The sequence below is a fragment of the Galeopterus variegatus genome, unplaced genomic scaffold (genome assembly GCF_000696425.1).
Source record: "Galeopterus variegatus unplaced genomic scaffold, G_variegatus-3.0.2 Scaffold5592, whole genome shotgun sequence".
Taxonomy (NCBI): Eukaryota; Metazoa; Chordata; class Mammalia; order Dermoptera; family Cynocephalidae; genus Galeopterus; species Galeopterus variegatus.
Window position 1 is genome coordinate 62703 of NW_007731703.1, and position 14042 is coordinate 76744.

Genomic DNA, 14042 nt, shown 5'->3' on the forward strand with positions numbered 1-14042 from the left:
GCTCCTGAGAAACAACACTTCTCCAGGTCTCCAGGAACAGACACACTCCGAATCAGCTTCCCAAAGCCCTTCCCCTGAACACACACAGCCAGGCTCTCCCTCAGTGCCCCTCCTCCACGGGCCTGCCCTAGGGCCTGCCCAAGCAGCTGCATGCACACGTGTGCACACGCCCACATGCACACAGGCATGGCCACACACAGAACACTACACACTCACACGTGTTTACAAAGAGCACACTTCCACTCACATATGTGCACACACTCACAGACACACACACAGACACATGCTCGCACACACCCAAGCACACTCAGCACACCATGCTCACCCTCACATGCTCACAGGCTCACTGCTGCATTCTGAGCTGTGCCTGCATCTTCTTTCTAAACCCTCCCCAGCGCATGTCTGGCTATCAGGACCCACTCTGAAACAAGACACAGCCTTCTTTTTGTGTGTGTGGGTCTGAAATATCCACACAAGAACGCAAAACAGAACGGGAGGTGAGAGATTTTCCAGGCTGGGGAGAAGCAGGAGGAGGCACCCACTGAGGTCCTGGTGGGAAACTGTGCAGGGCGTGGAACCTGCGGCCGCCCCTCCCCAGTGCCGTGGGCTCCAGCTGCGTGTGACACAGGAGGCTTCAGCAGAGCCTGCTTCCCAAGCACAGCACCGGTGCAGCTGAAATGTCTGGCTCCATGTTCAGTTATTCAGGAAGTCTCAGAAGTCTCAATCGTGAACACCCAAAGGGCCAAGAAAGCAGAGGGCCAGGAGGAAAAGCGCTTCCTCCCGCGCCAGGCTGGGCTTGCATCGAGCGAACACTCTCACTTTTTCCGCCGTGCTGGCCATAGGTTTAGAGGCCAGAGCAGGGGGCGGCTCAGTTCCTGCATCCGCCCTCACCCGGCCCTGCAGCAACACAGCGACACAGCCCGATGCTGCAGAATGTGCCAAACCATATCGCTTCTCTGCAGAAAACCCTCATGGCTCCATCTCGTCCACAGTAAAGGATGTGACCCTTAGATCCCCTCCAAGGCCCTTTCTGACCTTACCTCTCACCCCACCCCTCCCCCGCTCCGACCACACTGGCCTCCTGCTCTTCCTCAAATATCCCAGGCATGGTCCTGCCTCAGGGCCTGTGGGTCTGCTGTCCCCTCAGACACCCCAGGGTCCCCTTGCTCTGGCTCTTGCAAGGCCTCTGCTTGTCTGTCATCTGCAGTTATGGGAGATGGCATGCCATCCCGACCTGGCTCCCCCACCCCTGCCAGCCTGCTCCTCTCTGCACCACTCACTGCATGGTTCATGTGCCCTGGCCTCCTGGTTTGCTGTCTGTGCTTCTCTGGGATTTTTATCCCTTTTGTTTGTTGCTGTATCTCTCGGCCTGGGACGGCAACTGGCATAAATCGTTGCTCAGACATGCACGCAGGGTGAACGCATGAGTGAGGTAATAGCATGTGTGCGTACCCCCTGCTGCCTCGGTAAAAAGCAAACATATAAGATGGCCTCATTGCTGGGGACCATGAGTGATGCTACTTTTCTCCTATTTGCCTTTCCAAATCTTTCTGTAACTAGCATGCGATGATATAAAACTGGCCTACTGCTCCTCAGGAGCAATTTCAATCACAGCCCGCATTTGAGGATGGGATTCCAGATGAGTTTATTTTTGTAGTGGCAGCAGAAGGTTTGTGGGGTCAGCTTGCAGAGGCCGGCACAGCAGTGTTTAAGGATCTGAACTAGTAATTAAATGAAGACAGGGAGTGGCAAAAAACAACACTGAGCAACTCACACTCCGTCCTCTGTACGAGAGAACAGGGTCCTTACACCAGAAAGAAACAAAGTCATACCAGAGCCTGGGGCAGGGCCGGGAGATGCCCAAAGACCACTGCTCTGTCTGGTGCACTCTTACCGCGGCCTCACCCTGGGCCTGACATGCAAAAAATGACCAACAAAGACTGGTTTAAATGGCATTTCTCCCTGAGAATGCCCCTGGAAAGTGAGGCTGGGTTTCCGTCCATAAAGAAAAGTGGGAACGTTTGGAGGGTCCAACTCCAATGTCCCCTCCTGAGAGGCCGGGTCTGGGGGAGGTGCCCTTCTAGTACAGAAAGTGGAGCTGCTGTCTGCACACAGCTCCAACGAGGCTCCGAAGCGCACTACATGGGAACTGGCTCAGAGTCCCTACTGCCACGACACAGAGAGGTGACCCCATGGTTCTCGTTTCCACTCCTCTCTCATCTCACACATTCACACTTAAGAATAACATTAAATTCTCGAGTAACATTCTGCCCAGATTGTAAACGGTGTGCTCACTGAAGACAATTTGGAAACACTGAAGCGTCCTGATACAGTTCCCTCATTTCACAGGGACAGCTACTGGTGGCGTCCTCCCGGGTGTCGTGTGTATGTGTGTGCGCGCATGTGCACACACGTGCACAGATCTCTGATTAAGTAGCTGCTGCTGCAAATGATACCATTACACAATAAAAGTCACAGGCATCTGCCATATCGTCAACAGCACAATCGCTAACAGCAATAACAATGGCAGACAAAGGCGTCTCTTGTCTCCCGGGCCAGGCCAGGTGCCGAGCAGAGTAGGAGGAGGTTGCGCATCCCCCATGCCACCTGCACAACAGCTGAAGGTGGTCTGGTGGCTGGTGTCACAGATGCTGCAGCTCTTCACAAACACCCTTTCTAGGAGCTGCACGGCCTTGCGTTCTGTGACAGGGCATCACGTATTTAGCTATTATCCTGCAAAGCCCTCCTTAAATTTCCTCACCCACGTGAGGACTGGACTGTCACAGCTGTCGGGAGGGACGAGACAGCCCACCCAGCGAGGGCTACTTGAGTAGGTGTACAATACCCTAACGAGCACATTTCACGTCCCCTGGAGTTTCCTGTTAGACCCAAAGTGAGAGCTACGGGAGGTGTCAGCTCAACCGAACCCATAGTCTAAACATTGCTTCCCAAGCACAGGGGCACAGAAAATGCCAGCACTCTTCAGGCACGTGACGAGCCTGTGGTGTGTGTGACAGCCAGCACCGGGAAGGGAGGGGCGGGAAGTCCCTGGTACTGACTCGTTCCGTTCAGGTCGACCATCAAGCCGTGCTGCACGTGCTCCTGGATGAGCTGCAGCGTCCGCTCAAAGATCTCCCCGGCCCGCGCCTGCTCCACCGTGTAGGGGTCCCTCGGGTACCGGAACAAGGCTAGTAAGTCATTTGGAGACCGAGGACGGCTGGCAGGAGATCAGGGAGGAAAAAGAAAAAACAAAGCAAATTACTGAAGACAAAAATAACCAGTATTCAAAAATCTAATTATTGCCGTTAATGTGTGAGGAGTTACTGTCTACAGCACGGTGTACTGTGCCTCGCCTGTCCGAAGTGGAAGCAAACGAAACCCCAAACACACACAGAATGGAAGATGCTAAAAATAAGCCATTAATTAAGTCAGTAGAGAACGTCACAGCTACTGCATTTAAATTAACATGCAGAAAACACTGCCCTGGAATTACCAACACGAACAAATACACTAATCACTTCTGAAACATTTTGTTTTTGCCCAATCATTTGGTAACAAGCCAAAAGAGTGACTTGAAATTTTTAAAGAATGTTTTGGTTGTGAATCATAGTTCAGACTCTACCAGCAAAGTACACATCCTTCTGCTGTTTTAACCTCCAAAAAGTCAGAGGCCCGTGTTGCTCAAGATTTTTAAATTAAACGTTTTGTTCATCAGATGGAACAGGTCAAAATCTGTGCACTAGGATGCCACATGCCTCCGCCAGCCTCTCCCGCCCCAGAGCTCAGCGTTCGAGGTCAGCATCGCGCCTACGTCTACATACCTGTCAAACAGGTGTGTTCGGGTTGAGTTTATAGCTCTGTCCACAGTCGCGATGGCTTCAACGATCGATGTGGCCACAAACGGATCCCCGTTTCGACTGACATCAGGAACTAGGAAAACACGTAGCCGCATTTTACCGGAAAAGCTACTACACGAGTTACTCATAAAACAATGTCTAGACACTACATCATTTAGACGGAAGGCATACTTTTCTCAAAATGTAATTTCTACTTTTAAATCAAAGCTTGAATTATTTTATCACAAATTCTACTAGAAGCTGTTTTCAAATAGTATCGAAATTACAGACTTTTGAATTTTTACAATCACGTGATACCCCATAAAAGGACAGGAAGGAAGCAGTTATCGCCTAAGGCCAAACCCAACAGCACGTGGGGAGGTGTGACTGCAGCTGCCCTGCTGGCCAGCCCTGGGGACAGACGTGTTGGGGATGCCAGGAATGGCGGGTTCTGTGACCTGCCACTCAGAGGCCAAAGCTTCCCTGGACACTGGGACTCCAACCTGCTCACCCCTCAAAGACGGCTCCCTTCAGTGTCCCGTCCCATCTGCCTGCTTGCGTGACAGCCATCAGCACAGCACTGTACACATGCACACACACAAACATTCACCACACCACACACACACAACCTACACACAAACACACCACACACACTATACAAACCATGCCACGCACAGACATACACATACACAACACACACACCATGCGCACACACATCCACAACGCACCACACACAATATACACACACGGCTCATACACATACACACTGCACACACATCAATCACAAACCCACCCACTACACACCACACGCACTACATACACACAACCCCCCACACATACAAACATCGCTCTCTCACACATAAACACACACACCACACACACCCCCTTCCACACATCATGCACACACATGCACACACCACACACACTGTGACCTGTCGTCCCCTGATGATGTGCCCCTTTGTGGACTCCTCTTCTCAATCCTTTTACACTTAACATTAATATTTGCCCAGCACTCAGAGTTTGCCAAATAAGATAACTCATTCCAGCCCATCTCTGGTCCTTCACTGCTGAGAGCAGCCTTCCCAGGCCACGGTGGCCTTCATCTCAAGCCCAGTGGTGTTCGCTTCTCTCCAGCAAATCGACACCATCGAAATGCCTCCTCCACTAGGCTCCTGGGACACATCCTCCCAACAGGGAGGTACCAGGGCACTTCAGAGAGCTCATGGAGAGATGTGTATTACCTGATAATTCTATTTTCCACCAACTTGCTGAAGTGCCCTCATAGTTCCTCCTGACTGGGACCTGCCTCCTCCTCCTGACTGGACGTGCCTCCTCCTCCTGACTGGATCTGCCTCCTCCGCCTGACTAGATCTGTCTCCTCCTCCTGACTGGACGTGCCTCCTCCTCCTCCTGACAGGAACCTGCCTCCTCCTCCTGACTGGGACCTGCCTCTTCCTCCTGACTGGACATGCCGCCTCTTCCTGACTGGACGTACCTCCTCCTCCTGACTGGACCTGCCACCTCCTCCTGACTGGATCTGCCTCCTCCGCCTGACTGGATCTGTCTCCTCCTCCTGACTGGATCTCACTCCTCCTCCTGACTGGACGTGCCTCCCTCTTCTGGACTGGACATGCCTCCTCCTCCTGACTGGAAGTCCCTCCTCCTCCTGACTGGACGTCCCTCCTCCTCCTGACTGGAACTACCTCCTCCTCCTGACTGGACATACCTCCTCCTCCTGACTGGACATACCTCCTCCTCCTGACCTGGACATGCCTCCTCCTCCTGACTGGACGTGCCTCCTTCTTCCTGATTGGACCTGCGTCCTCTTCCTGACTGGACCTACCTCCTTCCTCTTGACTGGACGTGCCTCCTCCTCCTGACTGGACATGCCTCCTCCTCCTGACTGGACATACCTCCTCCTCCTGACTGGACATACCTCCTCCTCCTGACTGGACATACCTCCTCCTCCTGACTGGACCTGCCTCCTTCCTCCTGACTGGACATGCCTCCTCCTCCTGACTGGACCTAACTCCTTCCTCCTGACTGGACGTGCCTCCTCCTCCTGACTGGACATGCCTCCTCCTCCTGACTGGACGTGCCTCCTTCTTCCTGATTGGACCTGCGTCCTCTTCCTGACTGGACCTACCTCCTTCCTCCTGACTGGACGTGCCTCCTCCTCCTGACTGGACATACCTCCTCCTCCTGACTGGACATACCTCCTCCTCCTGACTGGACCTGCCTCCTTCCTCCTGACTGGACGTGCCTCCTCCTCCTGACTGGACCTGCCTCCTTCTTCCTGATTGGACCTGCATCCTCTTCCTGACTGGACCTACCTCCTTCCTCCTGACTGGACGTGCCTCCTCCTACTGACTGGACCTACCTCCTTCCTCCTGAATGGACGTGCCTCCTCCTCCTGACTGGACCTAACTCCTTCCTCCTGACTGGACGTGCCTCCTCCTCCTGACTGGACATGCCTCCTCCTCCTGACTGGACCTAACTCCTTCCTCCTGACTGGACGTGCCTCCTCCTCCTGACTGGACATGCCTGTGCCTTCTCCTCCTGACTGGACGTGCCTCCTCCTCCTGACTGGACCTTCCTCCTCCTCCTGACTGGACGTGCCTCCTCCTCCTAACTGGACGTGCCTCCTCCTCCTGACTGGACCTTCCTCCTCCTCCTGACTGGACCTTCCTCCTCCTCCTGACTGGCCGTGCCTTCTCCTCCTGACTGGATGTGCCCCCTCCTCCTGACTGGATCTACCTCCTCCTCCTGACTGGACGTGCCTCCTCCTCCTGACTGGACGCCCCTCCTTCCTCCTGATTTGTCCTACCTCCTTCTGACTGGGATACACTTCCTCCTGAGTGGGCTGTATCTCCCCCTGACTGTGACCTACTTCCTCCTGACAGGAACAGACTCCCTCTTAATTGGGACACCCTCCCTTCCTTCTGAGTGGGACCCTTTCCTCCTGATTTCTCCTGCCTCACGAGGACTCCTTTTCAGTCTCAGGCTCTCTCTCATGCACTCTCGCTCTGTCTTCATCTGGCTGACAGGTGTACACCGTTGGGTTAATTGTAATCCTCGCTTTCTGATGTCCTCTCTTCACTGGTCCATCTTGGGGAGTCTTTTTGGTCATTGCTCCTTCCCTGACAGATCTGACTGGTGGCGCCACCAAGGACTCGTGATGGCAGCTTCTGTCCATCTGCAGGCTCTCCCCAGGTGACTCCACCTAATTCCATGTTTTTAATACTCGCATGTTTATACCATCCGCCAGGACCTCTCCCTTCAGTTCCAGACACACAGACACACCTGCTCACTCCAGGCTTTTCAACCTTACCAAGCGCGCACAGGATTCTTGATTCTCCTGTTCCCCATGCCGAGCCCAGCAGTCCGCCGCAGGCTGGGCCTGTTGGATCTGCCTTTGGCAGTGGCCCCACCACTGTCATCAGGCTCACCCTGACTGCAGGACTGCACCCCCGCTGTGCTCCTGGACACCCTGCCCCCACCCCCAGTCTCCACGTGGCTCCCATCTCAGAATCTACTGTTCAGGTGGCCTTCCTTGACCACTCTATGCAAAAGAAACCCCGCCCATCTCACCCACCCCTTGCCTGGCTATTTTTTGTAGACTGATCACAATTTGAACATAACTATTCATTTTGCTGTTTCTTTTTTTTTTTTCCTTTTTCTGGGTGGCTGGCCAGTATGGGGATCCGAACCCCTTGTTGTTGGGGTTAAAAGTCTGCGCTCCCACTAACGGAACTATCCGGCCAGCCCTCCTTTCACTGTTTCTTATTCGTCTCTCTCCACCAGAATCTTAGCACTACAGGGGAGAGATGCTCATCTGTGTGGCTCAGTGCAGCATCCCCGGTGCCCAGAAGAGCGTCTGATGTGCGCACTTGAAGTCTGTTGCATAAAAGAAAGGAGAAGTAAGCACTAGACTCTCACCTGTAGTAACCGACCTAACCAGAGAGCCCTTCACCAACTTTGCACAACATGTCCTGCACCCGTGCCGAGCTATCAGTGGGCAGACCACCCCGACGTACATCACAGCAACACGGGAGACCCATACATGTGGTGAGTTGATCGGCTATTCTGTATATGTGAAATGTTTACACATTTACAGTTCAAAGAGCTGGAAAAAATTTGCTTGGGCAGAAATCCTATTTTTTTTATTTATATCTCAAACAGATTTTGACTTAACTAATTTTAGGAATCTAATATTTTTATGCCAATTGACAGACAATAAGGCAGACGATTTTATTTAATTTTATGACTCTAATATATTGTTATTAACAACGGTTTAAATTTAATTTGCTTTCTCTAAATAATGATCACAGAAAAGTAATTTGAAAGCAGGTATTTATCTACATTTTTTTTTTTAAAAGAGGAAATTCCCCCAAATGCTCAGAGTAGTTATTTCTTGAGGATGGGTGGGAGATTAGTTTTAAATTCTGTATATAACTAATTCACATTAAAGTAAAACATTATTTTTCAAACATAAAAATAAATATTAATTGAAAATAACTGCTTTTTAGTCATAGGATTCATTACTTAGTTTCACACTGCACGCACGATATAAAATGGAATAATGAGGTCATTTTACATTTTTCCTAAGATTAAAAAAGAGAGAAAAAGGTTTCCAGTTATTCTGTCACGGTTCACATTTACAAGTGTGAACCATGTTCAAGCCACTGTGTGGGGTGTTTGGCCTACACATTAATGGGACACCCTTCCTATCTGCTAACATGTCCGATGGAGAAGGCAAATTAGTCACAACGGAAGTGGAAAAGGCAGAAAGGGAGTCTCAGTGGAGTGTGGAGGCTGAGGACTGGCTGCCACCCACTGGGAGCTTGGAGTGGGTGAGAGGCTCATGTACCTGCTGAGGCGGGCACCCTGGGCAAAGAAGGGCCTTGAGAGAAAGCAGGTTCTCAGAGGCAAAAACTAGGAACCAGGTGGTGAATGCAAGCCATGGGATGCAGGATTGGGTCAAATTGTGAGTACTTTATGTGACGCTGGAGAGTGTGGATTATACACTGGTAGCCACAGGAAACGTGCAGAAGGATCAGGGATGCATCATGGGATTTGTGCTTTGAGAAAGGCAGACCAGACGGTGTGGGGACAAGTGTCACGATTCAGATGCGATCTTCCGAGGGCCTGGAGTGAGCAGCATGGTGGCAGGGGCCAAGCATGCATGGGCACCAGATGGAATCTGGATGACTCCGGGACTGCTGACTGGGTGTGAGGAAAGGGACCGTCCATGAGCATTTGTGGGTTTATATCGAAGGACATCCCCAAAGCAAGCGTGGCTGCACCAGAGCAGAGAGAAACCACGGCTGAGGAGGATAGAATCTTATAGCAGTAACATTTGCCGAATGATGACTGCAAATTACACAGTCGGGGTGACTGCCAAGGAACGCTCTGGTGAGTGATGCGGCTGCGATGACTTGCAGAGTGTCAGGGCAGCAGGGAGGAGGGATTGGTAGAGTGGCCTCGCCTTGCACTAACCACATGCGTACCTGTGAACTAGGGAAAAGCTGTCCCCTGAGCGTTTAGGATCATTTAGAACCTACTCTGATCAGCCTGGAGTGACAGCAGAGGCCCGGGCACGTTCTTCTCGACAGCACGCAGGGCGTCCCACGCCAGCCCCGGGAAGCGCTCCCGCCAGCCCGGGCAGTCTTACCGTTCACGCTGAGCACCACGCTCACCGAGGCGTAGCCTATGGTGTTCCGGGCCACACATTCGTAGCGCCCCGCGTCCGCGGTCCCAACGTCATTGATGGTCAAGAACCCTTCGGGGCTAATGTGAAATTTTCCACTTTCCGTTACTTGAACCCCATCCTGCAGCAAACCAATAAAAATAATAGTAAGGGAAGAGACTAAAAAGCAGAAGCTGTTTTTCCTGGGGTGGGGCGGGGGAAGAACGCCATTTGTTAGGATTCACAAATGGAAAAGTCTCAAGGCTACGATCAGATGTATCCAAACCAACTCAGTGGGACGAACCCTTCACACAGGCTCATTCTTTGCTGAGGACAGAGCTTTTAATCCACAAGATGATTTTCCACAACTGTGGGGTAGGGGGAAAGTTTCAGATGGTACCTCCCATGGGCTAGGTGCTACGGTGCGCACATGGGAGTGTCCCTGTAAGGGGGCATCTGAGGTGACAGGAAGATTCAGACAGACCCAAAGCTTAGGTGACATCGCATGAGCAGACACACCGGTGTGGGTGGAGAGTAAAGAGGCCGGAAAGGTTGGAGGAGGAACCGGGAGGAGCCCAGAGGGGCCGGAAGGAGGTTTCACCCTCCAAGAACTCTCCTTCCAGGGACCCCGAGTGGGCCAGCCCTGTCTGCCCAGGAACATTTCATGTTAAAGCGGTGTTGATGACATGTAAGTACTGTTAGCATGTTTATGTTGTGCTTACGAAAATAGCAAAGAAAAATTAAATAATATCAAAAACCGTTCTTTATTGATTATGAGATGGTGGATCTAATAAAGGGGTTCATTTTGCTTTTGTCGCTGAAAATGAGAGTGTTCTGAGTTTGTTTTGTTCTTATTGGTGAGAGTAACCTCATGATATGTTTAACTCCAGGCCAACAATGTGGACATTTTTTTTGCTGCTGTAGAGTCTGCAGCAGAAGCGGGCAGGTGGCGGCCGGCCGGCTCCAGCACCCTCCCCGCGGCAGAGGCGAGGCCTGGGCCCGTTACCTTGTTCCAGGTGATGGCTGGCTCGGGCTCCCCCTGGGAGCTGCAGGGCAGCTGCACGTTGGTTCCCACCTCCACTGTCCTGTCGCTTGGGATGCTGGTAAACACCGGTGTGACTGGAAGTCAAAGGTGAAGAATCCAGGAAAACTCGTAATTCACAGCAAAGAGTTTCAGAAGAGCAAAAGCCCCCTGCACTCGATCAGGCCACCCAGATCCCCGAGAGTGGCCTGAATAGCCTCAGCTCCAGTGGCCACACCAGTGTTAGTGACCTCTGGGCCTGCGTCCACACCCCAGTCATTTTATCCTGCCTCTATCAAGAGAGACATGGTGTGCTGAGACCAACTGGAGAGAGCAGATGAATGACACCCAGCAAGGACAAATGGCAGGTGGGGGTCTGATGTGAAACCAGACAGGAGAGAAACAGAACAGTGCCCCTGGGACACCATCAGGGTTTGCACATGCTGATCTGGCTCAGGTAGACCTCATGCTGCTTAAATAACCACCTTAGAAAATGCAGTTAAAAAACAACCCTGCTCTAAAGTAATATTAATTAACCAAGGGAAAAACTAATTAGTTTTACTTTAACACGTCAGCCTTATCTGAATTCCACAGAAGCACCATTAAAAAATAAATAAATGTTTTCACCAGCTAAAGGGAAAGAGATTTAACATAAACACCTCAGGAACACCAGTATGATGATGGTCAATAAGGCACAAAACAGAGAAGAGTAAACTATAATTAGCAATCATATTAATGTTGGTTGCAGAAAATCTGTGTTTCCTGACAACGGATTGGTTCAGGCCACCTGGTGCGTACCTCTGGGCTGCACGGTCAGCTGGGCCACAACTCTCTGCGAGCCAATGATGTTGACAGCCTGGCACTCGTACTGGCCCTGGTCATGGAGGGCGACCCCAGAGATTCTGAGAGTTCCTGACGATAGGACCAGGTGCCGCCTGTCCACGGAGAGCTGGCTTCCTGCAAGGGCACATGTCAGTTATGGAGACAGGAGCACAGCAGGTGAGACAGGGGGATTCAGGAGGACCTTATCTGTGAAAGTGAGGGCTCGCCAGAAGTTTGTGGTCAAACCTTCCATTTGCCCAGGGGATTCCCACCAGAGCCTGCATGGCGCTGCACACAGGTTGGGCCATCGAGTCAGTGAGGGATGAACACCTCCCGTCCCGACCTCCAGGAAGGGCTGGGACGGAAGTCAGGATGACATGAGACTAGGGTGACCGATAGGCTGGTCACAAGTCAGGTCTGAGAAGAGGAGAACAGGGAAGAGGATTGTGGGCAGGGGCTACCTAGGAGGAAACGCTGCCCCAGGGAGGCCCAGTGCATTACTTTTGGGGACAGACCTCTCCTGCTCCCACCTGATAGAGGCCTGAGGATGAGGAGCCCTGGGCAGGGACTCTCGGAGGGATGCAGGGACAGGAGCCCTGTGGGCCTGGGGACCCTTCCCCAGCAGACTCGGTCCCCACCCGGGCTGTGACTTCATCAGTAGGAGGAAGTGGGCTAGGGTCGTACCCAAAGAACTAATGGGATCAGCAGTCACAACACCACGTGCAGCAGCAGCGGTGAGGACTCTGGGAATCAAAGGGACAGCAGAGATGCTCATTTCTTTGATATTTCCTTTCCAGGAAGTTCTACCCTACATGCTGTTAAGTTTCATCGAAGACGCTAATTAAGTTGACACTAAAAGCAAGACAGAGAGACTATTTGGGAGAAGCAGGCACCCACATCCCCTCAGCGACGACAGAGCTGCTCAGTGTTTGCTGCCAGAAGGCCACAAAGACGGGCGACCACTGCCCCTCCCCAGCGCTTGGGTGGGGTGGATCTCAGCCGTGGCTCGGCCCTGTCCAGAAGATGTTGGGTTTGCCTGGCCGCAGGACGACGGTTTGATTCCAGGGTTTGTTACTGAAGGAGGAAACAGGTAAAGGGCCCAGTGCCCCCCGAAGCCACCGTACCTCCCTTGGTCCAGGCGATGACAGGCTGTGGGTAGCCCTTTGCCTCACACTGGAAATCGACCGTCTGACCCTCGATGACAACTCTGTCCTGAGGAGTCACAGTGAACTGAGGAAGAGCTTCCGGAGGAAAAACATTCAAAACAGGACATTTAAAAGACAGCACTGGGTAAAAATGCTGCACAAGAAAATGAACAGTTAAAACAGGACAACAACAGGGTGCAACACGTATGAGCAGGTCGAAAAGGGAAAGAGGCCCAGGGGAGCAAAAGCAAGCAAAGCAGAAAGAATACCAAACGGCAGGTGTTTTCTCAGCATTGCACTGAAAAGGTGTACAAAAATAGAAGGCATTTAGCAACACTGCTAGCTACAACGTATACAGAGCGTGGGTAATGTCATATCCCATTCTGTGCAAGCATGGCTGACAAAAAGGTTGATCTCATTCCTCAGTCTAAATTAATATTTTCAAAAGGCTAAAAATGTCTTCTGGTACAACTGCTGTCCTACACAGCAGTTATTATTATTGGATGAGAAAAATAAGTTACAGAACAGTATATCTAGTATGATTGTAAAAGTAACAATCCCAGAAAAAGACAGCAAAACCCCGTAACATGGTTACATAGCTCTTTGTGCAAAGAAAATTAGAGAGAGAGATTCACAACAAATTGTTAGTGAGAAAGGAAATGGGCAAAAAGAGAGAAAATAATTTCTCAAAATTTTGCACTTGTGTACTGTTTTAATGCTTCCCAACAAATGGCTCACGTCCCAATTTATTTAAAAACTATTAAACTAATTTTATTGTCAGTTAAGCACTTTGAAAATGCATGGCAAAAAGTTATAAAACTATACATACTTCCAGGGTCCTATGTCCAAAAACACATCTTGGGGAAGCAATCAAAGCTCTGTGCCAGATGTGCTGAATACACAGGTGCACACACGTGCATGCCCATTCATTTATTCAACACGTGTGCTTGCCAGGTGTTCGGATGCTGCAGACACCACAGCTTCTGCTCAGAAAATCAGCTGATCACCAAGTCATGTGCAATTAGTCAAGTGGCACTGAGTGTCATGGAAGAAACGAAGGCAGGTTAAGGAGACAGAGCAGAAGCTGCCCACACAGAGTTCATGCACAAGGTGCGGGCAAGCCAGGAGGGTGCAGGAGGACTGCACGGCACCTCTGACACTGTGCATGGACCCTTACTTACCCTGCACGATGATAAAAGCCGTGGCGTGGATGCTTTCAAGACTATTGGATGCAAAGCACGTGTACTCTCCGCTGTCCCCCTGGACGACGTTTTGTATATAAAGGCCGCCAGAAGGTGTGATATTCACACGAGGGTCAGCTGGCAAGGGTGTCCGGTCACCCCTGGTCCAGCTGATCCGTGGCGGGGGGTGGCCTGTGGCACTGCACTCCAGGGTGACACTCTCCCCAACCAGCACCTCCGTGTTCTGTGGCTGGATTACAAAAGTGGGTCGGGCTGTCACAACCAAACAAAAATCCTCAATTAATTTCTTCCAGTTTTAGAAGTTTTCTGCTTGATTTTTTCCTATAT

The 14042-nt window shown here is 51.3% G+C and overlaps 1 protein-coding gene across 1 annotated transcript in view; it reads right to left on the minus strand.

The window, feature by feature from the left end:
• LOC103605100 (peroxidasin homolog) overlaps positions 1-14042 on the minus strand; it is a 70808-nt gene that overhangs the window by 15596 nt on the left and 41170 nt on the right. Inside the window, 7 exon segments of the mRNA XM_008589682.1 lie at positions 3060-3217; positions 3822-3930; positions 9511-9667; positions 10532-10644; positions 11345-11503; positions 12493-12609; positions 13695-13967. Coding sequence (XP_008587904.1) covers positions 3060-3217; positions 3822-3930; positions 9511-9667; positions 10532-10644; positions 11345-11503; positions 12493-12609; positions 13695-13967 — 1086 coding nt within the window.